Source organism: Ursus maritimus, unplaced genomic scaffold (assembly GCF_017311325.1).
Source record: "Ursus maritimus isolate PB19 unplaced genomic scaffold, ASM1731132v1 scaffold_4, whole genome shotgun sequence".
Lineage (NCBI taxonomy): Eukaryota > Metazoa > Chordata > Mammalia > Carnivora > Ursidae > Ursus > Ursus maritimus.
In genome coordinates, this window is record NW_024426552.1 from 69,932,356 (window position 1) to 69,952,541 (window position 20,186).

At 34.8% G+C, this 20,186-nt stretch overlaps 1 protein-coding gene across 3 annotated transcripts in view; it reads left to right on the forward strand.

Moving 5' to 3' along the window:
* Positions 1 to 20,186, forward strand: part of ACAP2 (ArfGAP with coiled-coil, ankyrin repeat and PH domains 2) — a 140,201-nt gene that overhangs the window by 45,435 nt on the left and 74,580 nt on the right. For 2 of the 3 annotated variants that reach the window (XM_040621408.1, XM_040621409.1), the window contains exons 2-4: positions 4,450 to 4,507; positions 14,174 to 14,293; positions 15,089 to 15,142. In XM_040621408.1, the coding sequence (XP_040477342.1) occupies positions 4,450 to 4,507; positions 14,174 to 14,293; positions 15,089 to 15,142 (232 nt within the window). The remainder of the gene's footprint in view (positions 1 to 4,449; positions 4,508 to 14,173; positions 14,294 to 15,088; positions 15,143 to 20,186) is intronic. The other variant, XM_040621410.1, reaches the window with a different exon arrangement.

A 20,186-nucleotide genomic window follows, 5' to 3' on the forward strand; every position in this document is an offset into this window, starting at 1 on the left:
TGCTTCTCCCTCTCTCTCTGCCCCTCCCCTCTGCTTGTGCTCTCTCTCTCGCTCACTCTCTCTCAAATAAATAAAATCTTAAAAAAAAAAAAAACCAACTCTGACTTTAAAAACAAAACAAAACAGTAGTTTAAAAAAGATTATTTTTACATCAGGGGTATGTAATTATCTGGGTAGGGAGCATTCTATTTTTATGCTTCTCATAGAGCTTGATTTAATTCACAGCTGAAAGTGATCACCATATGATTAGAAATGTTTCAGTGTTGGGGCGCTTGGGTGGCTTAGTCAGTTGAATGTCCAAGTCTTGATCTTGGCTTAGGTCTTGATCTCATAGTCATGAGTTCCAGCCCCACTTCAACTCTGTGTTGGATATGGAGCCTACTTAAAAGAAAAAAAAAAAGTCTCAGTGTTAGTACTTGCTGCTAGAATTTTTTCTATTCTATTTTTATGTTTCTAGTTAACTGTTCTGAGTTGATCATAAAAAACTGTGGTGCATGAATAGGTAAAAGAATGAAGATGTTATTAAAAGTAAAGTGTCATTTTTCTGAATTAACGGCTTATTCAGCTTCTTAGACAGTACAGCCAACCAGAGCTAAGTTCTAAAAATTATTTCCTTGTATGTATTTTATATTTGAGAAAGGATTTTCATTCATATTTTTGTATTGAATATTCGTAACAAGGAGTCAGTAAACCTTTCCTGTAAAATGCCAGATAATAAAAAATATTTTAGGCTTTGTGGGCCATATGGTCTCTCTTCCTAAACTATTCAACTCTTTCATGCCATTATTGCATGGAAGCTGCCATAGACAATATTTAAATGAATGAAGTTGGCTGTGTTTCCATAGAACTTTATTTATGGATGCTGAATTTGAATGTAATGTAATTTTCTTGTGTCATTAAATATTTTTCTTCTTTTAGTTTTTCCCAACCATTAAAACATGTAAAAACCATTTTTAGCTCATGGACTGTATAAAAACAGGTTATGGTCCAGACTTGCCTGACAGACTGTAGTTTGCTGAACTCTGTTCAAAATAAGCCTGTGAGAATTTGCTGACTATTTTCTGTTTTTTCCCCTTTGTTTTAACATTATTTTATGTTTTGTTTGTTTTGCTACTTAATCATATGTTTTCTGACATTATTAACATGTATGTAACTTTTAAATTTTAATAATTCAAAAAAATTTAATGATTTTTAGTAAGTTTTAAGCTATGGGGGGGTAGGGCCTATAATATTGGCCTCTTTAACACCTTGCATATTTATAAAAGTTATATATACTCAATAGGTACTTGGGAGAGTTGAAAAGGAGTAGTATCTTTCTTCCAATATTTGAAAGACTGTTGTGTAGATTGTTTCATTTCACTTATTCACCTATTAAACATGTTCCGGGAGGTTCTCTTGCATTACTGAATAGAAGTAATAGGGAGGCAAAACTCACCTCAGAATGTAGGGAGAAAGAGAAAGGAGAGAAAGAGACCTCATTGATTATATTCTTTGTAGCGTGGTATATACTGTGGTCAGTGATACAGACAGCCCCTCATTTAACCTTTACAGCTTGTTTAGGTAGGCATTTCTTTACTCATTTTACAGTTGAAGAAACTTAGATAAAATACTAAAGTGAGTGGTGGTGGAGAATTTGAACTGAGATCATGATCTTCCCATATACTTTTTTTTTAATACTAAGGAATGTTTAGTTAACTAGTTTGCCTTACACATTAGCTACTTAGCTATTACTACAAGTTTTGTGTGTGTGTGTGTGTATTATGCTATTACTGTGAGTTTTCACACTCAGCTGACAACAGAGAATTTTTTTTTTTAGAAAAGATGAAATGTTGAATTGAAGAACTTCTAAGATCAAGTTTCAGATTCTTTGAATATATGATTACAGAGGGCTTTACTTTTAAATGCAGGTAAAACACATTTTTCCTTTTGTGTCTATACCCCTCTTTAAAATGTTTTACGGGACACCTGCCTGGCTCAGTTGGCGGAGCATGTGGCTCTTGATCTCAGGGTTGTGAGTTTTTTTGTTTTTTGTTTTTGTTTTTAAAGATTTTATTTATTTATTTATTTGACAGAGATAGAGACAGCCAGCGAGAGAGGGAACACAAGCAGGGGGAGTGGGAGAGGAAGAAGCAGGCTCTTAGCAGAGGAGCCTGATGTGGGGCTCGATCCCATAATGCCGGGATCACGCCCTGAGCCGAAGGCAGACGCTTAACCGCTGTGCCACCCAGGCGCCCCATCAGGGTTGTGAGTTTGAGCCCCACTTTGGGTGTAGAGATTACTTAAAAAAATAAAATCTTTATAAAAATGTTGTTTTACAAAAGTAAATTAGTAGAATGACACAATGAAGTAAGATTGAGGAATATACACAAAGTTTCTATCAAATTGTATGTTTAGTAGAAATCAATGATTAAATCAGATCTTAAGCTGGTCATTTCAACCAACGTGCTTGAAAGAAATTGAAGATCGAGTAAAGCTAGGTTAAATGTTACAAGTAAATGAAGAATGTTTCTAGCAGAGTAAATAATCATGGAGTTTCTTTCTTGACCCAACAATCATTTTGAGTGTCTGTATGCTGTGGGAGCTCAGATAAGTGAGAGAAGTGGACAGTAATAGAGGCATGCATGAGCTGTTGTGGGGGCACAGGATGGATGTGTAATTAAGCTGGAGTGGGTAGAAGAAGAGGTTCCCAGAGGACCCTACCTCCTGGGAAGATGATGTCTGAACTTCTTCCTTTTCCCCCTTTATTGGCTTTCAAATTATTTAAAAATTTGTAGTTCTTGCAAATACTAACCAAGCGAGAAGTGTAACTACACTGTTTACACAGTGTAAATCCTTATTTACACTTTCTGTTCTCCAATCCTTATTTTTCAAAGTTATAGGTAATAGATTGGTAAATATGCTTCCAGATTTTTCCCCGTGCCTTTACCAACAGATTTTTTTTTCTCCACAAAATCGGGTTACCGCTATATATAATTTTGTAACTTGCTTTTTTCCCACATGTAATAGTCTATCACATGTATGTTTCTATCCCAGTAGATACAGATCAGTCACTTTTAAAATCTTGTTGCCTCAAATACTGGGATGAATGTACCTTCATTTATTTACATTATTTCCTGTTCCTGGACATGTAGGTTTTCAACCTGTTACAAAGAGTGAATATTCCTTATGCAGATACGTTTGTTTTCTTTTATGAATTAAGTTTTAAATGATAAGTAATACGCAGGTGAAAAGGAGTTAAGATTAATGTGAAGGGAAAATGTTTTCTAGGCTAAGGGAACAAATGTAATTTGAAAAACCCCCCTGAAGAAAATGATACTTTTAGTTAAGGGAGAAGCATTTCTGTTTCTATGCTTCGGAAGTATAGCACCTCTTGTTTTCTTGAACTTTGAACTGTATGCTAGAGATCTTGTTTTATGGAATAGGCATCCCTTTGCTGAATAACTTACAGTTATATAATTTTCTTATTTTAGAGATTAAAAACTTTTTTCAGTAATTGTTACTAGATAGAGAAGTAGAATTACAAGCTGATAAAAATGATTATTTGGACATTATTACATAGAGGTTAAGTGGGTAGTTCTAGGAATAGAGCTTATATTTTAGCTATCTTTTTCTTAGTTCTGTTATCTAATTGGGAATTTCTTACTCAGGTTTCAAAATAACTTTTTGGGTGGTTAGTCCTCCACTGTTGTCCATTTGAAACAAATTTGGTTAATTCATAAAATAACTACTGGGAAGTTGCTAGTTTATCAAGTAGGTATCTGAAAGTGGGGTAGATGACTTAAAGTAGATAAATTGTGTTTTTTATGTCTTAACTCTTAAGTGTAAAATCTTATCCTTAACAAGTTTTAGTTGCTGCTTTTTTGTTCCAAATTTTCAATTTTGAAATGTTGCCTATAGTGATATCAAGTACTAATCAGTATTACTAATTTTATAATTCTCCTGACAATTAAGAGTATCTAGTGATTTCTTAAAAATACATGGGAAACAAAATGGTTCATTAAACAAGGCTGACATTTTTCTGAACGATTTGTAAAAGTAAAACCCTTTCCTTTTTGGTTGCCAAGGAGGCTGTGTTATTTGGTTAGATGTGTTTCATTGAATAGAAATCCAAGTCTTTGTTAAGGCTCAACTTTAAAAATTTTTCCTCATTAAAAAAATGCTAAATACTTCTTATTAATGTTATTAATTTGAATAACATGAATGCTTTGAATCAGTACTTCATCCTAAGGTAATTATTACTTAATGTGAAGTGTAATTTTTAAGCATTCATATCTTTTTTCATTTAGAGTTATTTTCCAAGAGTAAAGTAACATTTAAACACATCTGATAACTTAGGGGGTAGGGAAGAGGCCGGAGGGTGGATATGGAGGGGGACTGACTGGTGGGAGGTGGGGGGCATTTAAAAAAAAAACAACACATGATAACTTATTTTATATATGATTTTTCTAGGGCTGCTTTGGAAGAAGTAGAAGGAGATGTGGCAGAATTGGAATTAAAACTCGATAAGGTGAATTTTACTTTAAAAGTTTTTTAAAACATTAATTCTTATTTTTCATTAACAATGATTTGGGCCTTTAATACTAGGTGGTTCATGTTACTTTTTTTTTTCTCTCTATGAGGTAAATGTTGTTATTATCCCAATTTTACACGTGAGGAAATTGAGGCTACACACATAAAATTGCTTGTTGAAAATCTAAGTGCCAGAGCAAGAATTGAAACAGCATCTGACTTCAGAGCTAACTAGATATCCTTTATATTGTTGGAACTTCATCAAAAAGATTGCATGTATATTTTTGATGCTTAGTATTTTTCATACATAACCTGACCATTCTTGTTTATAAATGTGGGTGTGGACACACTAAATATAAAAAAATTTAAAATACTGATTCCATTTTTTAAAGCTAATGCCAGAAATGCTTAGTATATATTTAATAATTAATATATTAAGTAGTCATATTCTATTTGAGGGTAAATGTACATTGATTTCTATCTTCTATATTAATTATTGATCATATTTTTTTTCTCTACCTAAGAAATACTGCTATAAAGCAGGAAGAAATATGAGAATGAGTAAGACATGGCTTCTGGTTTCAAGTAACCAGTAACTGTTTAGTGAAATATTTTTCTTAAAATTTATGGAGATAAATCAGATAGACATACTTGGAATACCTTTTCTGAAAATAACTTCCTACTTATTTAATGATTATTATAAATGGTATTGCTACATAAAGCAGTGCTTCTCAAACTGTATTGTGCATAGGAATCGCCTGGGGAATCTAGTAAAAATACAGATCCTGATTCAGGAAGTCTGGGGAATCTGAGATTCTGTGTTTCTAATCAGATTCCAGGTGACACCAGTGCTGTTGTTCCATGGACCACACTTTGAATAGCAAGGATATAAAATAATTAAGCTAAAGGTTTTCAAATGTTTTGAAATCATGAAATATATGTATGTAAATAATGTAAATGGTATAGAGACTATATAAAGTAGAAGTATTAATTATGTATGTAAAACCAAAATTTTAGAAAATATTTAGTAATAAGTTATTTTTGTGTTGTACTCTGTAGTTTTCAAAACACTTTGATATATAGTACATTCTTTGATTTTTACAATAATTCTGTGAGGTAGTTAAGACAAGTGCTGTTATTCCCATTTTATAGATGAGGATACCAAAGCCCAGAAAGTGAAGGGGACTTGCTTTAAGTCAGAGGTAGAAGAGGCAGAACCAGGGTCAGGACTCACATTTTTATTCTTAGTTCAGTGCTCTTTTTGTGTACCACTGTACTTCTGGATCTGTACTGGGGGAGCACTTTGCCACTTGGAAGTTTTTTGAGGAACGCTAAGAAGTTTCTTGGCAAGTGTTTTTTAAAATTAGTGTTATAATTTTTGGTAAGGATATTTTCAGCAATATTTTCAAATATTTTTTCTTTAAAATTACACATACAGGATTATTATTGTTGTTATTATTATTTTACCCAGAGGTATTACATTTATTTTAAACACTTTGAAACAAAGTTTTTAAACCTTAAGGTAGGCAACAGAAATGTAGTCTTGATTTTCTGGTAGATTTATGAGAGAGTATGTAGAAAGACAAGTCTTTTTTTTTTTTTTTTTTTAGAGTTTATGTATTTATTTGAGAGAGAGAGATAGTGAGAGATAGAGCATGAGCAGGGGACAGAGGGAGAAACAGACTCCCCACTGAGCAGGGAGTCCAATGCGGGGCTTGATCCCAGGACCCTGGGATTATGACCTGAGCCGAAGGCAGAAGCTTAACCGACTTAACCACCCAGGTGCCCCTGAAAGACAAGGTTTTTTAAAGAATCATAGAGTAGTCTAATCAAGATATCTATTCTTTTTGGGTAGAACTGCATGTAAATCATATGAAACATTTTGTGTGTTCGTGGTGGGGGGGGTCCTCAAATTTGAAGTATCTAAACCGATAGAATCCACTAACAGCATTTTTGTTACTGATTTTGCTTTTGTGAGCAGCCCCCCCCCCCCATTGTGTCAAATTTGGTTGGAGTTGGGAGACTGGTAGAATCTTAAAATCAAAAGATTCAAGTTTAAGACAAGTTATTAAAATATTGGCAATCAGTACTAAGATCTCTAAAGCCCTTTACCTAAAAGGCTAATAAGGACATCATGGAAATTTTGACATTTTAAAAAATATTATCTTCCACCTGAATAGAAAGTCTGTAGTTACTTTTATGCTTCTCTAGTTTAAGGTCTTGATTTCTTATAAAATTTACCTCTCCCAAATTCTTAAGTTAGTATCTGTCATTTCACTGTAGAATTTTGAGGAGTTAGCACAGAGGGGAGAACCAGAGAGGAGGAAGAGATGGTAGTTATTGAAGGTGGTGGCACTGAAGGACTAGTGGAGGGGAGGGGTTGACCAAGATCAATTTAGTGATTTCATAACTTTGTGCAAGGCAAGTTCTACCTGTAATATCATAGTAAATCATGCCACCAACAGGTTAAACTAGCTTGGTGACTTAGTTTTTATTTATTTTGCTTATATTATGTTACCAATAGTTACGCTCCTTGTGGAGAATAATGCTTCCTGAGTGGCCTTGTTCTGCTGGGTCCAGTGATCTATCCATTCTGCCAGGTGTCCTGCAATTGACAAGCACCGTAGAGCGTCACAGTGGCCATCCAGATGTAATTTCCCTATGTTGCATCTCCTCACTGGAACGCTTGTTCCCTCTCTGTTAAGCAGATACTCTTTAAATCACCGCTCGGGTACTACCAAACTTAGGTTCTTTTTCTTGTATTGCGTTCTTTCTTATACACACTTCCATTTAAATTATTATAATAAATATTGTAGTCTTTGGATTGTAGCATGCTCTAATAGTTAAGAACACAAAGCCTGGAGTAAGGCTGTCCGCATTTGAATCTGGCTCTGCCACTAACTAAGCTATATGGTGTCGGGCAAGTTCCTCAACCTTCCTGTGCTTCAGTTTCTTCATCTCCAAAAAGGGTATAATTAGAGTATCTATCCTGTAGGGTTATTATGAGAATAAGGTGTTTTAATATATGTTAGTGCTTAGCATAATTCTTAGCACATGTTAAGTTCTAAATAAATGCTAACGATGGTGTCTCTTCAACAAATTATTAGCTCCTTTAAGACAGTCTTTGAAGGAAAAAAACCCCTCAGTTGATGTGCGCTTACTATGTATCAAGTGCTAAGTTTTACTTACATTATCTGCAACTGTCACAACAATGTTGCAAAGTCGGTATTATATCCAGTTTGCCCGTGAGAAAAATGAGACTTAGAGAGGTTGTTACTCAAGGGCAGTCAGCGGATAAGTTGTTTATATTCTCATCATGAAAAAGCGCCTATGACATACATATCACTTAGTAAAAAGAACTTTTGAGTGAATTGGGGCTACTAGTTTGATAATTTTGACTAACTTGGCATTTACTCTTAGGTAGGAATCTTCCCTCTTTTTAAGCTTATATTATTCAGTTATCCCTATTATCAGTGTCATCTACTAAGGATTTTGCTAGCTGGCCAAGTTTCTGTCACCAAGTCAGTCCTTCCTCCTGCATAGCTGTAGTGTATGTGTGGCTCAGCTATATGACGGTTCCATTAGCTCCCCAACTCCTGTGACAGCTATGCCTTACCATTCAGAGTTCTCCTCTTGGAAATCTGGAATGCTGGTCTCTCACTTTCTTACCCGAGACTCTGGTCTTTCCAGTTCTCATTTCACTCCTGCTTCTGTTCTTAAAGCTTAGCTAGCCCTCTAGTCTTTCAGTCTATAAACTTCTGATATTTTAGACCCCCTTTAAACTCCCCTTTCAGAGCATTTTGGAGGGGGTACTTTTTGGAGATAAAATTCACCTAACATTAATCATTTTAAAGTGTACAGTTCAGTGTTTCCAGCATATTTACGGTATTGTGCAGCCCTCACCACTAACCCCAGAACACTTCCTGTATCTGTTAGCATCTCCCAATTCTTCTCTCACTACATTGTCTGGCAACCACTAATCTACTTTCTGTCTTTATGGATTTGCCTATTTTGAATATTTCATATAAACAGAATCATAATTTGGCCTTTTGTGATTGGCTTCTTTCACTTAGCATGATGTCTTTAAGGTTCGTCTGCACATGTTGTAACATTTCCTTTTTATGGCTGAGTAATATGCCTTTGTATGGATATACCACATTTTGTTTATCCCTTCATCACTTGATGGACATTTGAGTTATTTCCACTTTTTGGCTAGTATAAATAATACTGCTGTGAACCCTTTCAGCATACTCTTAATTTTATTCCATCATATTTTTCTTCTGGAGACTTTCATTTCCCTTCCATAACACCTACTCCATAGGATTCTCACTATATTACTCTAACCATCTCTAGTCTCTGTGTCATATTTGGGCTATAAGGCCCTGTAAGAGGAGTTACACAATTGTTTAGTGAAACCAACTGGTGGAGTTACACATCCCTGGAATTCTTGATGTGAAACAAATTTTCTAAGATTTGGTCAGGTTATGTTGTTAAATCTTTAACAGCTGTTATACTTCTGTTTTCTCATGATTTATCATTTTGTTCTTTCTTAATAGATGACTGACTCTTATCTTCCTTTTGGTGGGAATACTTTTATTTCTTGCTCCTAATCTAGAAATTTAGAATATGTCCTTCTCTTTTTCCACTTTTCCTCCCATTTGAGTGATAAAAGTATCCCTTTTCCTATCTGATTCCAAACTCTAACTTCTCAGGACTTTGCTTTAGTCATCTTTCTCCTTTTCTTTCTCTACCACCTCTTCATTTTAAGCAGAAAGAGTTCAAGTTTCCCTGGAACAAAAACAAAATAAGAGAGAAAACTAAAAGCAAACAAGAAAAATCTGACAAGGAAACATAAATCTTTAGTAATTACCATGTGCCAGTAATGGTTTGTGCTAAGACCTTTATGTGCATTATCTTAACTCTTTTATAGTAACCTTGTAGGTTTGGTACCATTATGATCATTTCAGACAGAAGAAACTTACATTTACTGAGGTTAAGGTCACTCAGGATCATTTAGATGGTTAAGTACGGCAGGAGGATTTGAACCTAAGCTGACCGAGCCCACAACCCTGTTTTTAACCATAATGTTACACTACCAACCTCTCTCCTTCACTTATTATGGAACGTTTTAATTTAATTATTTTTTAAATTATTTTAAGTAATACCTCCTATGTGATACAAACTTCAAAGATACAAAAGTGTGTACCCAGTGAAAAATTAGTCATCCTCTAATCTCTTTCCTAGAGGAGAATACTTGTGTCCTTCCAGAAATTTTCTAAGCATATAAAAGATTATAAATATTTGTCTTCTCTCCCACTACAACAAAAATATTAACACTGTTATACATTTGCTTTTTGAAAAAAATAGATCTGGATTTTGGTTTTTGTTGTTAATTATTGAGCTGCCTCATTCTTTTTAATGGCTGAATTGTATCTCATTGTATGGATATATCATAATTTATTTATCCAGTTGCCTACTGATGGACACTTAGATTGCTACCTGTATTTTACTGTGGCTGCAGTGAATGACTTCACATTTCTGTCATGTGGTTTATGTGGAAATATAACGTTATAATACTTTTCTAAAAGTGAAATTGCTAGGTTAGAGGGTATGTGTTTAAAATTTTGATAGCTCTTGCTAAATTGCCTTACATAGAAATTATACCAGTTTACATTCCCTCCCCCATAAATGTGTAAGAGTGCCTGTTTTCCCATACCTACCCTCTCTAAAATAGCAAATTAACAAACTTTTTGATCTTTGCTATTCTGTAAAAAACAGTAATTTACTCTTTGTAAAACAGTAAAATATTCTTTTACTATGAAGGAGATTGAATTATTTTTTCATGGGCATAGGATGTATTTGAATTTTTTTTACTGGGAATTATCTGTACATAATTTGCTGGCCATTATTTTTCTAGTGGCTGGTTTGATTTTCTTTCTTTCTTTTTCTTTTTCTTTTTCTTTTTCTTTTTCTTTTTCTTTTTCTTTTTCTTTTTCTTTTTCTTTTTCTTTTTCTTTCTTAAGATTTTATTTATTTATTGGACAGAGAGAGAGAGGGAATGCCAGCAGGGGGAGTGGGAGAGGGAGAAGCAGGCTTCCTGCTGAGCAGGGAGCCTGATGTGGGGCTCGATCCCACCTGAGCGGAAGGCTGATGCTTAACAACTGAGCCACCCAGGCGCCCCTGGTTTGATTTTCAGAAATGATTTGTGTTTTCTTCTTATAGCAGGGAAATTAGTGCCTTATGATTTGTTGCTAATGTTGTTTTCCCATATGATTGTCTTTTGACTAAGTTTATTGTTTTTTTCTAATATAATTAATTAATTAATTAATTGCTAGATAGATAGATAGATAGACACCATGCCCATGGTGGAGCTAAATGCGGGGCTTGAACTTATGACCCTGAGATCAAGGCCCAAGCTGAGACCAAGAATTGGACACCCAACCAACTGAGCCACCCAGGTGCCCTGAAATTTTTATTTTTTTGTAGTTGAATTGATTCATTTCTTCTATGAATTTTGAGTTTTGCAACTTTCTCAAAAAGACTTTTCTTACTTTGAGCTTTTAAAAAAAATGTTACCTCCTGTTTTGGTTTTCTGATTTAATAGTTCATGTTTAAGTCTTTATTCCATCTGAAATTAATTGGAGGGTTTGAAATTCAACTTGGTTTCTTTTTTTCTTTTTTCCTCATAGATTCTAGTGTCCCTCTGCCATTTATTAGATCGCTTTTCCTACCACTGGCTAGAAAGTTACTTTAACCAAGTACTGCATATTTGTATCTGTTTATTGACTTTGTATTCTTTTCCATTGAACATGTCTGTTTGTTCACATCATTCCCAGACTTGTAATTAGTACACTTGCATAATACCTTTTAATAATATATAAAGCTAATGTTTCCATCTCATTACTCATTTTCAGTTTTTTCCCCCCTTCTTGCATGTTGGTTACTCTGTATGAATTTTAGAATTAGTTTTTCTGGTTTTTAAGACATTATTTCTGGTAATTTTCTATTTATTTATTTGTAATCTTCAAACTGTTTAAAAGACTAATCTCTGCCAGCATTTCTCATAGTGAGTTTTTTGGAATGTTGTTTCTATGAGCATGCTTCCTCCGAAGAGAATTTCACGTCAAATATTTTTGAGAAATGCTGCATACTGTACTCTTCTAGGATTCACAACACACATGGATATATTAAAAGTTCAGCAATAAAAAAATCCATTTAGCTCTTTAAACCCAGTTTGCCAGGTTTATTATTTTTTTATTTTTATTTTTTAAAGATTTTATTTATTTATTTGAGAGAGAGAGAGGCAGCGAGAGAGGGAACACAAGCAGGGGGAGTGGGAGAGGAAGAAGCAGGCTTCCTGCTGAGCAGGGAGCCCAATGCGGGGCTTGATCCCAGCATGCCGGGATCGCGACCTGAGCCGAAGGCAGATGCTTAACAACTAAGCCACCCAGGCGCCCCCTGCCAGTTTTATTTTATCACAGAATCCTTATTTTGGTATAGGATGTTCCTGTAGGATATTCCGTAGAATATATATTGGGAAATATTGATCTGTCATCATGTCTTCTTCATCTGCAGTTCATAACTCACTGTAATCTGGCTAACGGTCCCCTAGTCAGTTTCAATTATTCTTGCCAGGGATGCTGGTGACTTTGTCACCAAGCTCAATAGACGTTTTAAAAATCTTTTTAAAAATCTTTTTATAGATTTTCAACCTATTCATCATCTATCTTTTGATATTTTGTTCTTTCTTTACTTGTTGAAATTATTCTCTTGCTTTCCTCCTACTTTTCCTCTCCCTCTTTTGTTTCCTTTGTGAGGTTTTCACTCTGTATGCTCTGTCCCCTGCTTTCTGTCTAGGATATAGCACTGTTGCACTGATAACTGTATATTCGCTGATGATTCCTATATCCGTATCTATAGCACACGCCTCTTTTTTGAGTTTCAAACATCTGTTTTCACGTGTTTGATCAGCTTTCTACTTGGCTTATATCACAGGCCCATCTAGTTCAGGGCCACCTCAGACCTAACACAGTGAAAACAGGAGTCTTTTGCTGGCCAGTTTAATGTCTTTGTGTGAATTAGCGGATGTAGTACATGGCAAGCAGAGCTCAGGCTGGATTTTTTCAGCTTCTGTTTTTTTCCTTGGTGGAACACAGTCTACGTAACTTACTACATAAGGGTATTCGACTATAATTCTTGAATTTGTCTCCCCATTTCTCTCCCTGTACTGCCTTAAGTCAGCCTGTCATGGTTTTTGGTCTAATCCCCTTATCTTTACTCTTTCTATTTCCCTGTCTTTACTTTTTCTCCTTTTAGGTCATCATTCTAAGGTAGAACTCTGGCGAACTCACCAATTAGTGTCTTCACTTGTTTCCTGTTTCCTTTCATACAAAATGTGAATATCTTAGCATTGCACACAAAGGCTGGTCCTGAACTGGCCCTTGCATACATTTTCAATGTCACACTTTTAATGCCCCACATTTTCTCACTGCACTAAGCTACTTAGTGCCTCTGGTTTGCCCTGCCTGTGTAGCTTCTGGGCTTTACTTAGTACATGCTCTTCCTAGAGTAGTATCTTCCCATTACTCTTGTCTCATTGGCTAATTCTTGTTGGTCTTCAGGGCTTTTCTTAAGTGTTATCTTTTCCAGGAATCCTTCCCTAATGCCCATAGCTCTGGTTAGATGTTCTTCCTTTGTTCAATCAGGTGTGGTTTTGTCATGCATAGCAGTTGTGTTTGTGTTGTACAGAATTTACCTTCTTGTCTACTGGTTAGAATTAGAGCTTCTGAGAGCAGCCATGATGTTTTTAATTTCTGTTCTTCTAGGCCCTAGGGTGACAGTTTTAAATTATACTCCTGAGATCCTTTAGATGTTTTCTAAAGTTGTTTTTTTTTTTTTTGACTCTTTACCCTCTTCTTGGTGCCCCCACCATTACCCCCTCAGTATCCTTCCCTTCTCCACATTTTTTAAAATATATGTATTCACCCAAGATTTTGTTTAAAGAAAATGTTCTGTGTTTGAGTGAAAGGAGAAAAATAAGGAAGGAACAGAAAAAAGAAAGGCAGGGGAAGGAAAAGAATTATAGAGAATGAAAGATGAAAGAAAATCTAAATTTTAAGACTAGCACAATGCCTAAAATAGTAGGCATTGGAGAAATATGGTTGATTAATCAATGCAGATGTTTTCGTTGATAGATTGACACTGGAATGCCTGGCACGATTAACCCAACATACCAGTTTACTCCCTTTTCCTCCCATACCACAGGTTTTGGGGGGTTTTTTTGTTTTTGTTTTTTTTGAATTTAAGTATTTTTTAGCATACTGCTTGTTCTGCCTGAAGTTCCCTCTTCTTCTTTCTAAGAGGTGCTTATTACATTTTTATGGAGTTAATTTATGGGATGGAGTTTGACTTGATAAAATTATTTATTGTTGTTACCGTACGGCCTCTGGGTCCTACGGGGTCAACTGTACAGAGGTACAACTCCCTATGAATGTACTTCGTTAAGTCAGAGTTTAAAAGAACAATTCAGTTGGTCTTTTTTGGTTTTATTGATGAACCATAATTTATCTTAACTAGGCTAACTCATGTAGCTATTGCTAACACTTGTTCAGCTAAGTAATTTGTATAATTATTTTCAACCTGATGTAATATTTTTCTTTTTCAGCTTGTGAAACTTTGTATTGTGATGATTGATACCGGAAAGGCCTTTTGTGTTGCAAATAAACAGTTCATGAATGGGATTCGAGACCTGGCACAGTATTCTAGTAATGATGCTGTAGTTGAGGTTAGTATTATTAAAATTAGTTAATATGATAAATTCAACAAAATATTAAAGGACTAAGCATCCACTTACCTTTTAGTAGTTATAGTGGTCTTTAAAATTAGGAATACAAAAGCTATCACCACCTACTGGTGTTTTATAATCCTGTTTACTAGTATAGTTAGAAGTTGATTGTTGATTTGCATTGTGAATATGAGTTTACTTCTGCTGGGTAAGCTGGATCATCTACAAGAGGCCCTGAGCAGGGAGAGAAGGACTGTGCTTACTAGTAGGAGCTAATAGCACAAGGAGAGAGCATTTAAATCTTAATAATAGTATTTAACTGTATGTATGGGGATGCATAGGAAAGTTCTTGTCAGTTAGCTGTGCTGGGTTAACTCAGACCCCTTGCTATACTATGTAGTATTATGATATTTCTTCCATGAGGAGTAATACTTGGTTAGGTAAGGGGCGTGCTTTGATGGTCATTTGATTCATGGATGTCTAAATGGGCACAGTCTTGACACACTCAATTTTACTTTTAGGTTTATATGTGCCATTACTATTTGTTAGCCTACTCCTATTGATGTGACAGTACTAGTTCTTTGCCTATTCTTGAGTTTTATGTTACCTACCACGTGTACACTTGTCCTCTTCGCAGGGCATGCCCATGAGGCCATGCCATAAAATTGTCCTCGGAAATAAATGTTGCTGTTTACAATGTAACTAGATCTTTCTGTCAGAAATGCAGAAGTAACATTTTTATGACCTATTTTCGTGGCTCTTAAATGACTTGGTTTTTCTGTTTCTTTCTCGTAGACGAGTTTGACCAAGTTTTCTGACAGTCTTCAAGAAATGATAAATTTTCACACAGTAAGTGTCAGTAAGTAGGTATTACTATGACCATGTAAATATTTAGTACTTTCCTTGGATGGCAGTATTTTATAAAATTACTTGTTGTACTTCAGTAACTTTGATTTGCCAGCTTTTTAGTTGGTGGATCTAAAATGTGTGGATGTGAGCGTGTGTGTATGTGTGTGTATGAGAGAGAGAGACACTTTATTTCTCATTTTAATATAGTGAACTTGATATTGATGAAGTATATACCCATAAAAGTTATTTTTTTTGTTTAGGTTGTGCCTTTGTCAGTTTTTAAGGAATTATTTTAAGAATGAAGAAGTAAAAGCAATTATTCTAAATTTAGCTACTTCTTTTAAGATACTTAAAAATATATCCCCTTTGTCTAATCAGTTGCCAGTATTAAAGACTGCTGTATTCTTTGAGCTATTTATATATGCATTTAAGATTTGAGGACTTTTATTCTAGTTATTTGTGAAGGCAAAAGATGCTGTTTTTTTTTCTGTTTTCCTTTGTTAAGAACATTTATTTTTATGATTATAACCAATGCAATGAAACCTAAAATCAGAATAAGAAAAAACACAAAAGATTTAAGGGCTTTTATCCCTCAAGAATGAGGGATATATACTACTTTTAGAATGTCAGGAAATTGCTTTATAAATTTTGTAAAAGTTTACTGATAACATAGTAGCTTGTAAGTTGTATACTTCTTTTCAAAACAATTTTTATTGAGGTATAATTGACGTTATATTTGTTTCATGTGTACTGTGATCCCATGTATCGATTCTGTATTTGCATATCTTGCAAAATGATAACCACAGCAAACTCCAGTTAACATGTTTCACCACACGTAGTTATAATTTTTTTTCTTGTGATAAGAACTTTCAGGACCCACTCTCTTACCTACTTTCAAATATGCAGTATAGTATTATTATTATTTTTTAAAAAATTTTATTCATTTGTTTATTGGAGGGCGGGAGGAGCAGAGGGAGAGGGACAGGCAGACTCTGCACTGATCTCAGAGCCAGACGTGAGATCACGACCTGAGCTGAAATCAAGAGTCAGCTGCTTAACTGACTAAGCCACCCCAGCGCCCCTGCAGTATGGTATTATTAACTGTAGTCATCATGCTGTACATTACGTTCCCACAACCTATTCATTTCATAACTAGAAGTTTACACCTTTTTTTTTATTTTAATGTTTTTTTATTATGTAGAAATTTACACCTTTGACCACCGTCACTCCCTATCCCTGACTCAGGCAGCCACCAGACCCATCTGCTGTCTGTATCCTTAAGCTTGTTTTTTTTTCTTGTTGTTATTTAAAAATTTTTGCATTTGAGTGCAATCATACAGTATTTATCTTTTTCTCTCTGACCTATTTCACTTAGCATAATACCTGCAAGGTCCATCCATTTTGTTGCAAATGGCAGGAGTTCATTATTTTTTGTGGCTGAGTAGTATTGAATTGTATGTGTATGTGTACATCTATATACATCTATATCTATATCTATATATGTATATCTTCTTTATCTCTTCATCCATTGATGGACATTTAGGTTGTTTCCATGTCTTGGCTCTTGTGAATAAAGCTATTATAAACATGGGGCGCAGATATCTTTTCAAGTTAGTGTTTTCACTTTCTTCCCATAATACCCAGAAGCAGGATTGCTAGATCATATGGTAGTTCTAATTTTAATTTTTTGACGAACTGCTATACTGTTTTCCATAGTGGCTGCACCAATTTGCATTGCCACCAACAGTGCGCAAGGATTCCCTTTTTTCTGTAACCTCATCAACATTTGTTATTTCTTGTCTTTTTTTTTTTTCTTGTCCTTTTGATAATAGCTGTTCCAACAGGGATGAGGTGGTATCTATCGCGTTTTGATTTACATTTCCCTGATGATTACTGATGTAGAACATCTTTTCATGTATCAGCCATCTGCATGTTTTCTTTGGAAACATGTCTGTTCAGACCCTCTGCCCATTTTTTAATCAGATTTTTTTTTCTGTTGAGTTGTATGAGGTTCGTTTTTTTTTAAATATTAACCCCTTATCAGATATATGACTTGCAGATATTTTCTACCATTCAGTAAGTTGCTTTTTCACTTTGTTGTTGGTTTCCTTTATAGTGCAGAAACTTTTTAGTGTGATGTAGTCCCACTTGTTTATTTTTGCTTTTGTTGCCTTTGTTTTGGTGTCAAATCCAAAAAAATCATTAAGACTTACGTCAAGGAGCTTACTGCCTGTGTTTTCTTCTAGGAGTTTTATGGGTTCTCGTCTTCTGTTCAAGTCTTTAATCTATTTTGAGTTTATTTTTGTGCTATATGCTTATAATTTTTTTAAAAATTAAAATATATGGTTGTCATATAATTATTTGGGGCCTCAAAATTTATTAGCAGCTATTTATAACAAGAATATCAACACTTACATTCTTTAAATTCTACTAATTTTTGGTTCTTAGTTTATTTGATTTTTTTGGTCAATAAGGATAAAGTTATCTGAAAATATTTATTTTAATTGTACTTCAAATTTTATCTGTGCAGAAATTAGCATGTACAAGTATCTGCTTCAGTTCCTGATTTCAGTTCTTTTGGGTATATATCCAGGTGTGGAATTACTGGTTCATATACTTCCTTCCTTCTGGCGGAACCACTAAACTGTTTTTCACAGAACCTGTACCATTTCACATTCCCACCAGCAATGTATGAATGTTCCAGATTTTCACATCCTTGTCAACATTTATTATTTTCCATTTTTTTGATCATAGCTATCCTAGTAGGTGGGAAGTAGTGTCTCACTGTGGTTTTGATTTGCTTTTCTCTAATACTTAATGCAGTTGAGCATGTTTTCGTGTGTTTATTGGCCATTTGTATATCTTTTGTCGTTGTTACCATTGTTGCCCATTCAACTCTGTTGACCATTTTTAAATTGGAATTTTTAAAATTGAATTCTTTGTATATTTTGGATGTTAAACTCTTATCAGATAAGTGATATATAAATATTTTCTCCTATTCTGTAAGCTGTCTTTTCACTTTCTTGATAATGCCCTTTGCACAAAAGTTAATTTTGATGAAATTCAGTTTATTTTTTCTTCTGTTGCTTCTGCTTTTGGGGTCATATCCAAAAATCCGTCGCCAAATCCCAGATCATGAATGTTCCAGTTTTTCACATCCTATTCCTTCATTTTCTTCTAAGAATTTTGTGGTTTTAGCTCTAATATTTTGATCGATTTGTTTTTTTCGATGACCTCTTATTCGTTCTCTTTTTGCCTTCTGGCAGATTTAGATGCCAAAATATGGTGTTTGATTTCTTTTTAAATCAAGTGATTGGTTGTATTTAAACTTCTTAAAAAATGTAATATAGTAAGAATTAATTTTGTGGGGGATAAAAGCTATTGATTGGAAATTAACATAAAAACTTAAATGTTTTCTCCATAATATATTATCTTTTGTAATAGTCTTGTTTCTGATATTTTCTTTAAATTAGTGTGAATCTTGGGGCACCTGGGTGGCTCAGTCGGTTAAGTATCTGCCTTTGGCTTAGGTCATGATCTCAGCATCCTGAGATTGAGCCCCAGGTTGGGCTCTCTGGTTAGCAGGGAGTCTGCTTCTCCCTCTCCTTCTGCCCCTCCCCCTGATCATGTTCTCTCTTTCAAATAAATAAATAAAATCTTAAAAAAAAATCAGTGTAAATCTTATATTATTGCTTTACATAATAATACCTTGCTCTTTGTTATAGTTTTATATGTGAAAAGTTATGGTTAAGATAAACGCTTGGTAAATAAGTTGTTTAAATGTGTATTGAAGTTTTCTTGTCAAGGAATCTTCAAAGTATTTTAATAATCACTTTCATTTTTCAGTTTATTGTTTCATAAAAGGGAATAATAGAATTTGCCATGCCTATACGTAAGGATGTTATGAGGAACACAGTATATGAAAGTAGACTCTGGAGAATGATACTCCTTTCCTTACTCTGTCAGCTGGCGTACATTCAGGAAAACAGAAACCATTTAGGGTATTTCTGATAGATTTTAATACAGTGAATTGATTACAAAAATGTTGGAAGGGCTAAAGGAATAAAAAACGTTCAGGTGATGCCACCTAGAGATTAGTAAATACTGGAAGTAGCTATTGCCCCTGGGCTGGAGAAACAAAAGGGAAAGTAGTGTTTCCCAGAGCCCTAAGTACTGCACTATTGAGAATACAGCCATTGTTACCTGGCCAGGAAGCCAGGAGCTTGCCTTCTTGTGGCTGCCTCAAGAGTCAAGGAGCCTGTAGTCTCCTTGACACTGCCCAGATTGGTCACCAGTGCTGCTCAAAGTTGGTGTGGCTCATAGTTGCTCACTGATGTCTGTGTCCAGAAAAGAAGCAGAAAAACAGAGTGGCTTCCTCTATGTCTTGCTTCTTAATCTAACATTGGCTTCCATTGGCAGAACCTAACCTCTTTGTATGCAGGGAGGCCTAGGAAATATGCTTTGCAGATTTCTAGCACCTGGCAATATAGCGGAGGAGCCCATGGAAGGGTGATGTAGTGGTGAAAACCAACAATTAACCAGCACACCATCCATAAAGGCTATAATTTGAAAATATTTTTGGCGGGCATGAGCATTTCTGAGTCTTTTCCAGACAAATCTAGTTTTCACTTTCACAGGACATAACAGGATAAATGTGGAAGTAGGTGGGAGGGTCATGGCATGGTGGCAGAATAGCTGTTTTCCAATCTTGGCTTTAATAATAAAAACCAATAGCACTGAGGAAAAAAAATATTTTTGGCAGGCAAATTATTGTGCAACTTAATAATTTTTATCCTTAAAACTTCTTATATGACTTCTCTTTTTTCCATATTCTCCATATCCAATATCTTAGCAAAATATACCCCAAATCTAACAGTAGTTTCTCTGTCACCTCCAAGTCTAAACTACTACCACCTCTTGTTTAGGATTATATCATAGCCTCCCAACTTATGCTCTTTTCTTGCCCTTCCTCAATGAGTTCTGTATACAGCAGCCAGGAAGAACTTTTATTTTATTTTTTTATTTTATTTTATTTTATTTTATT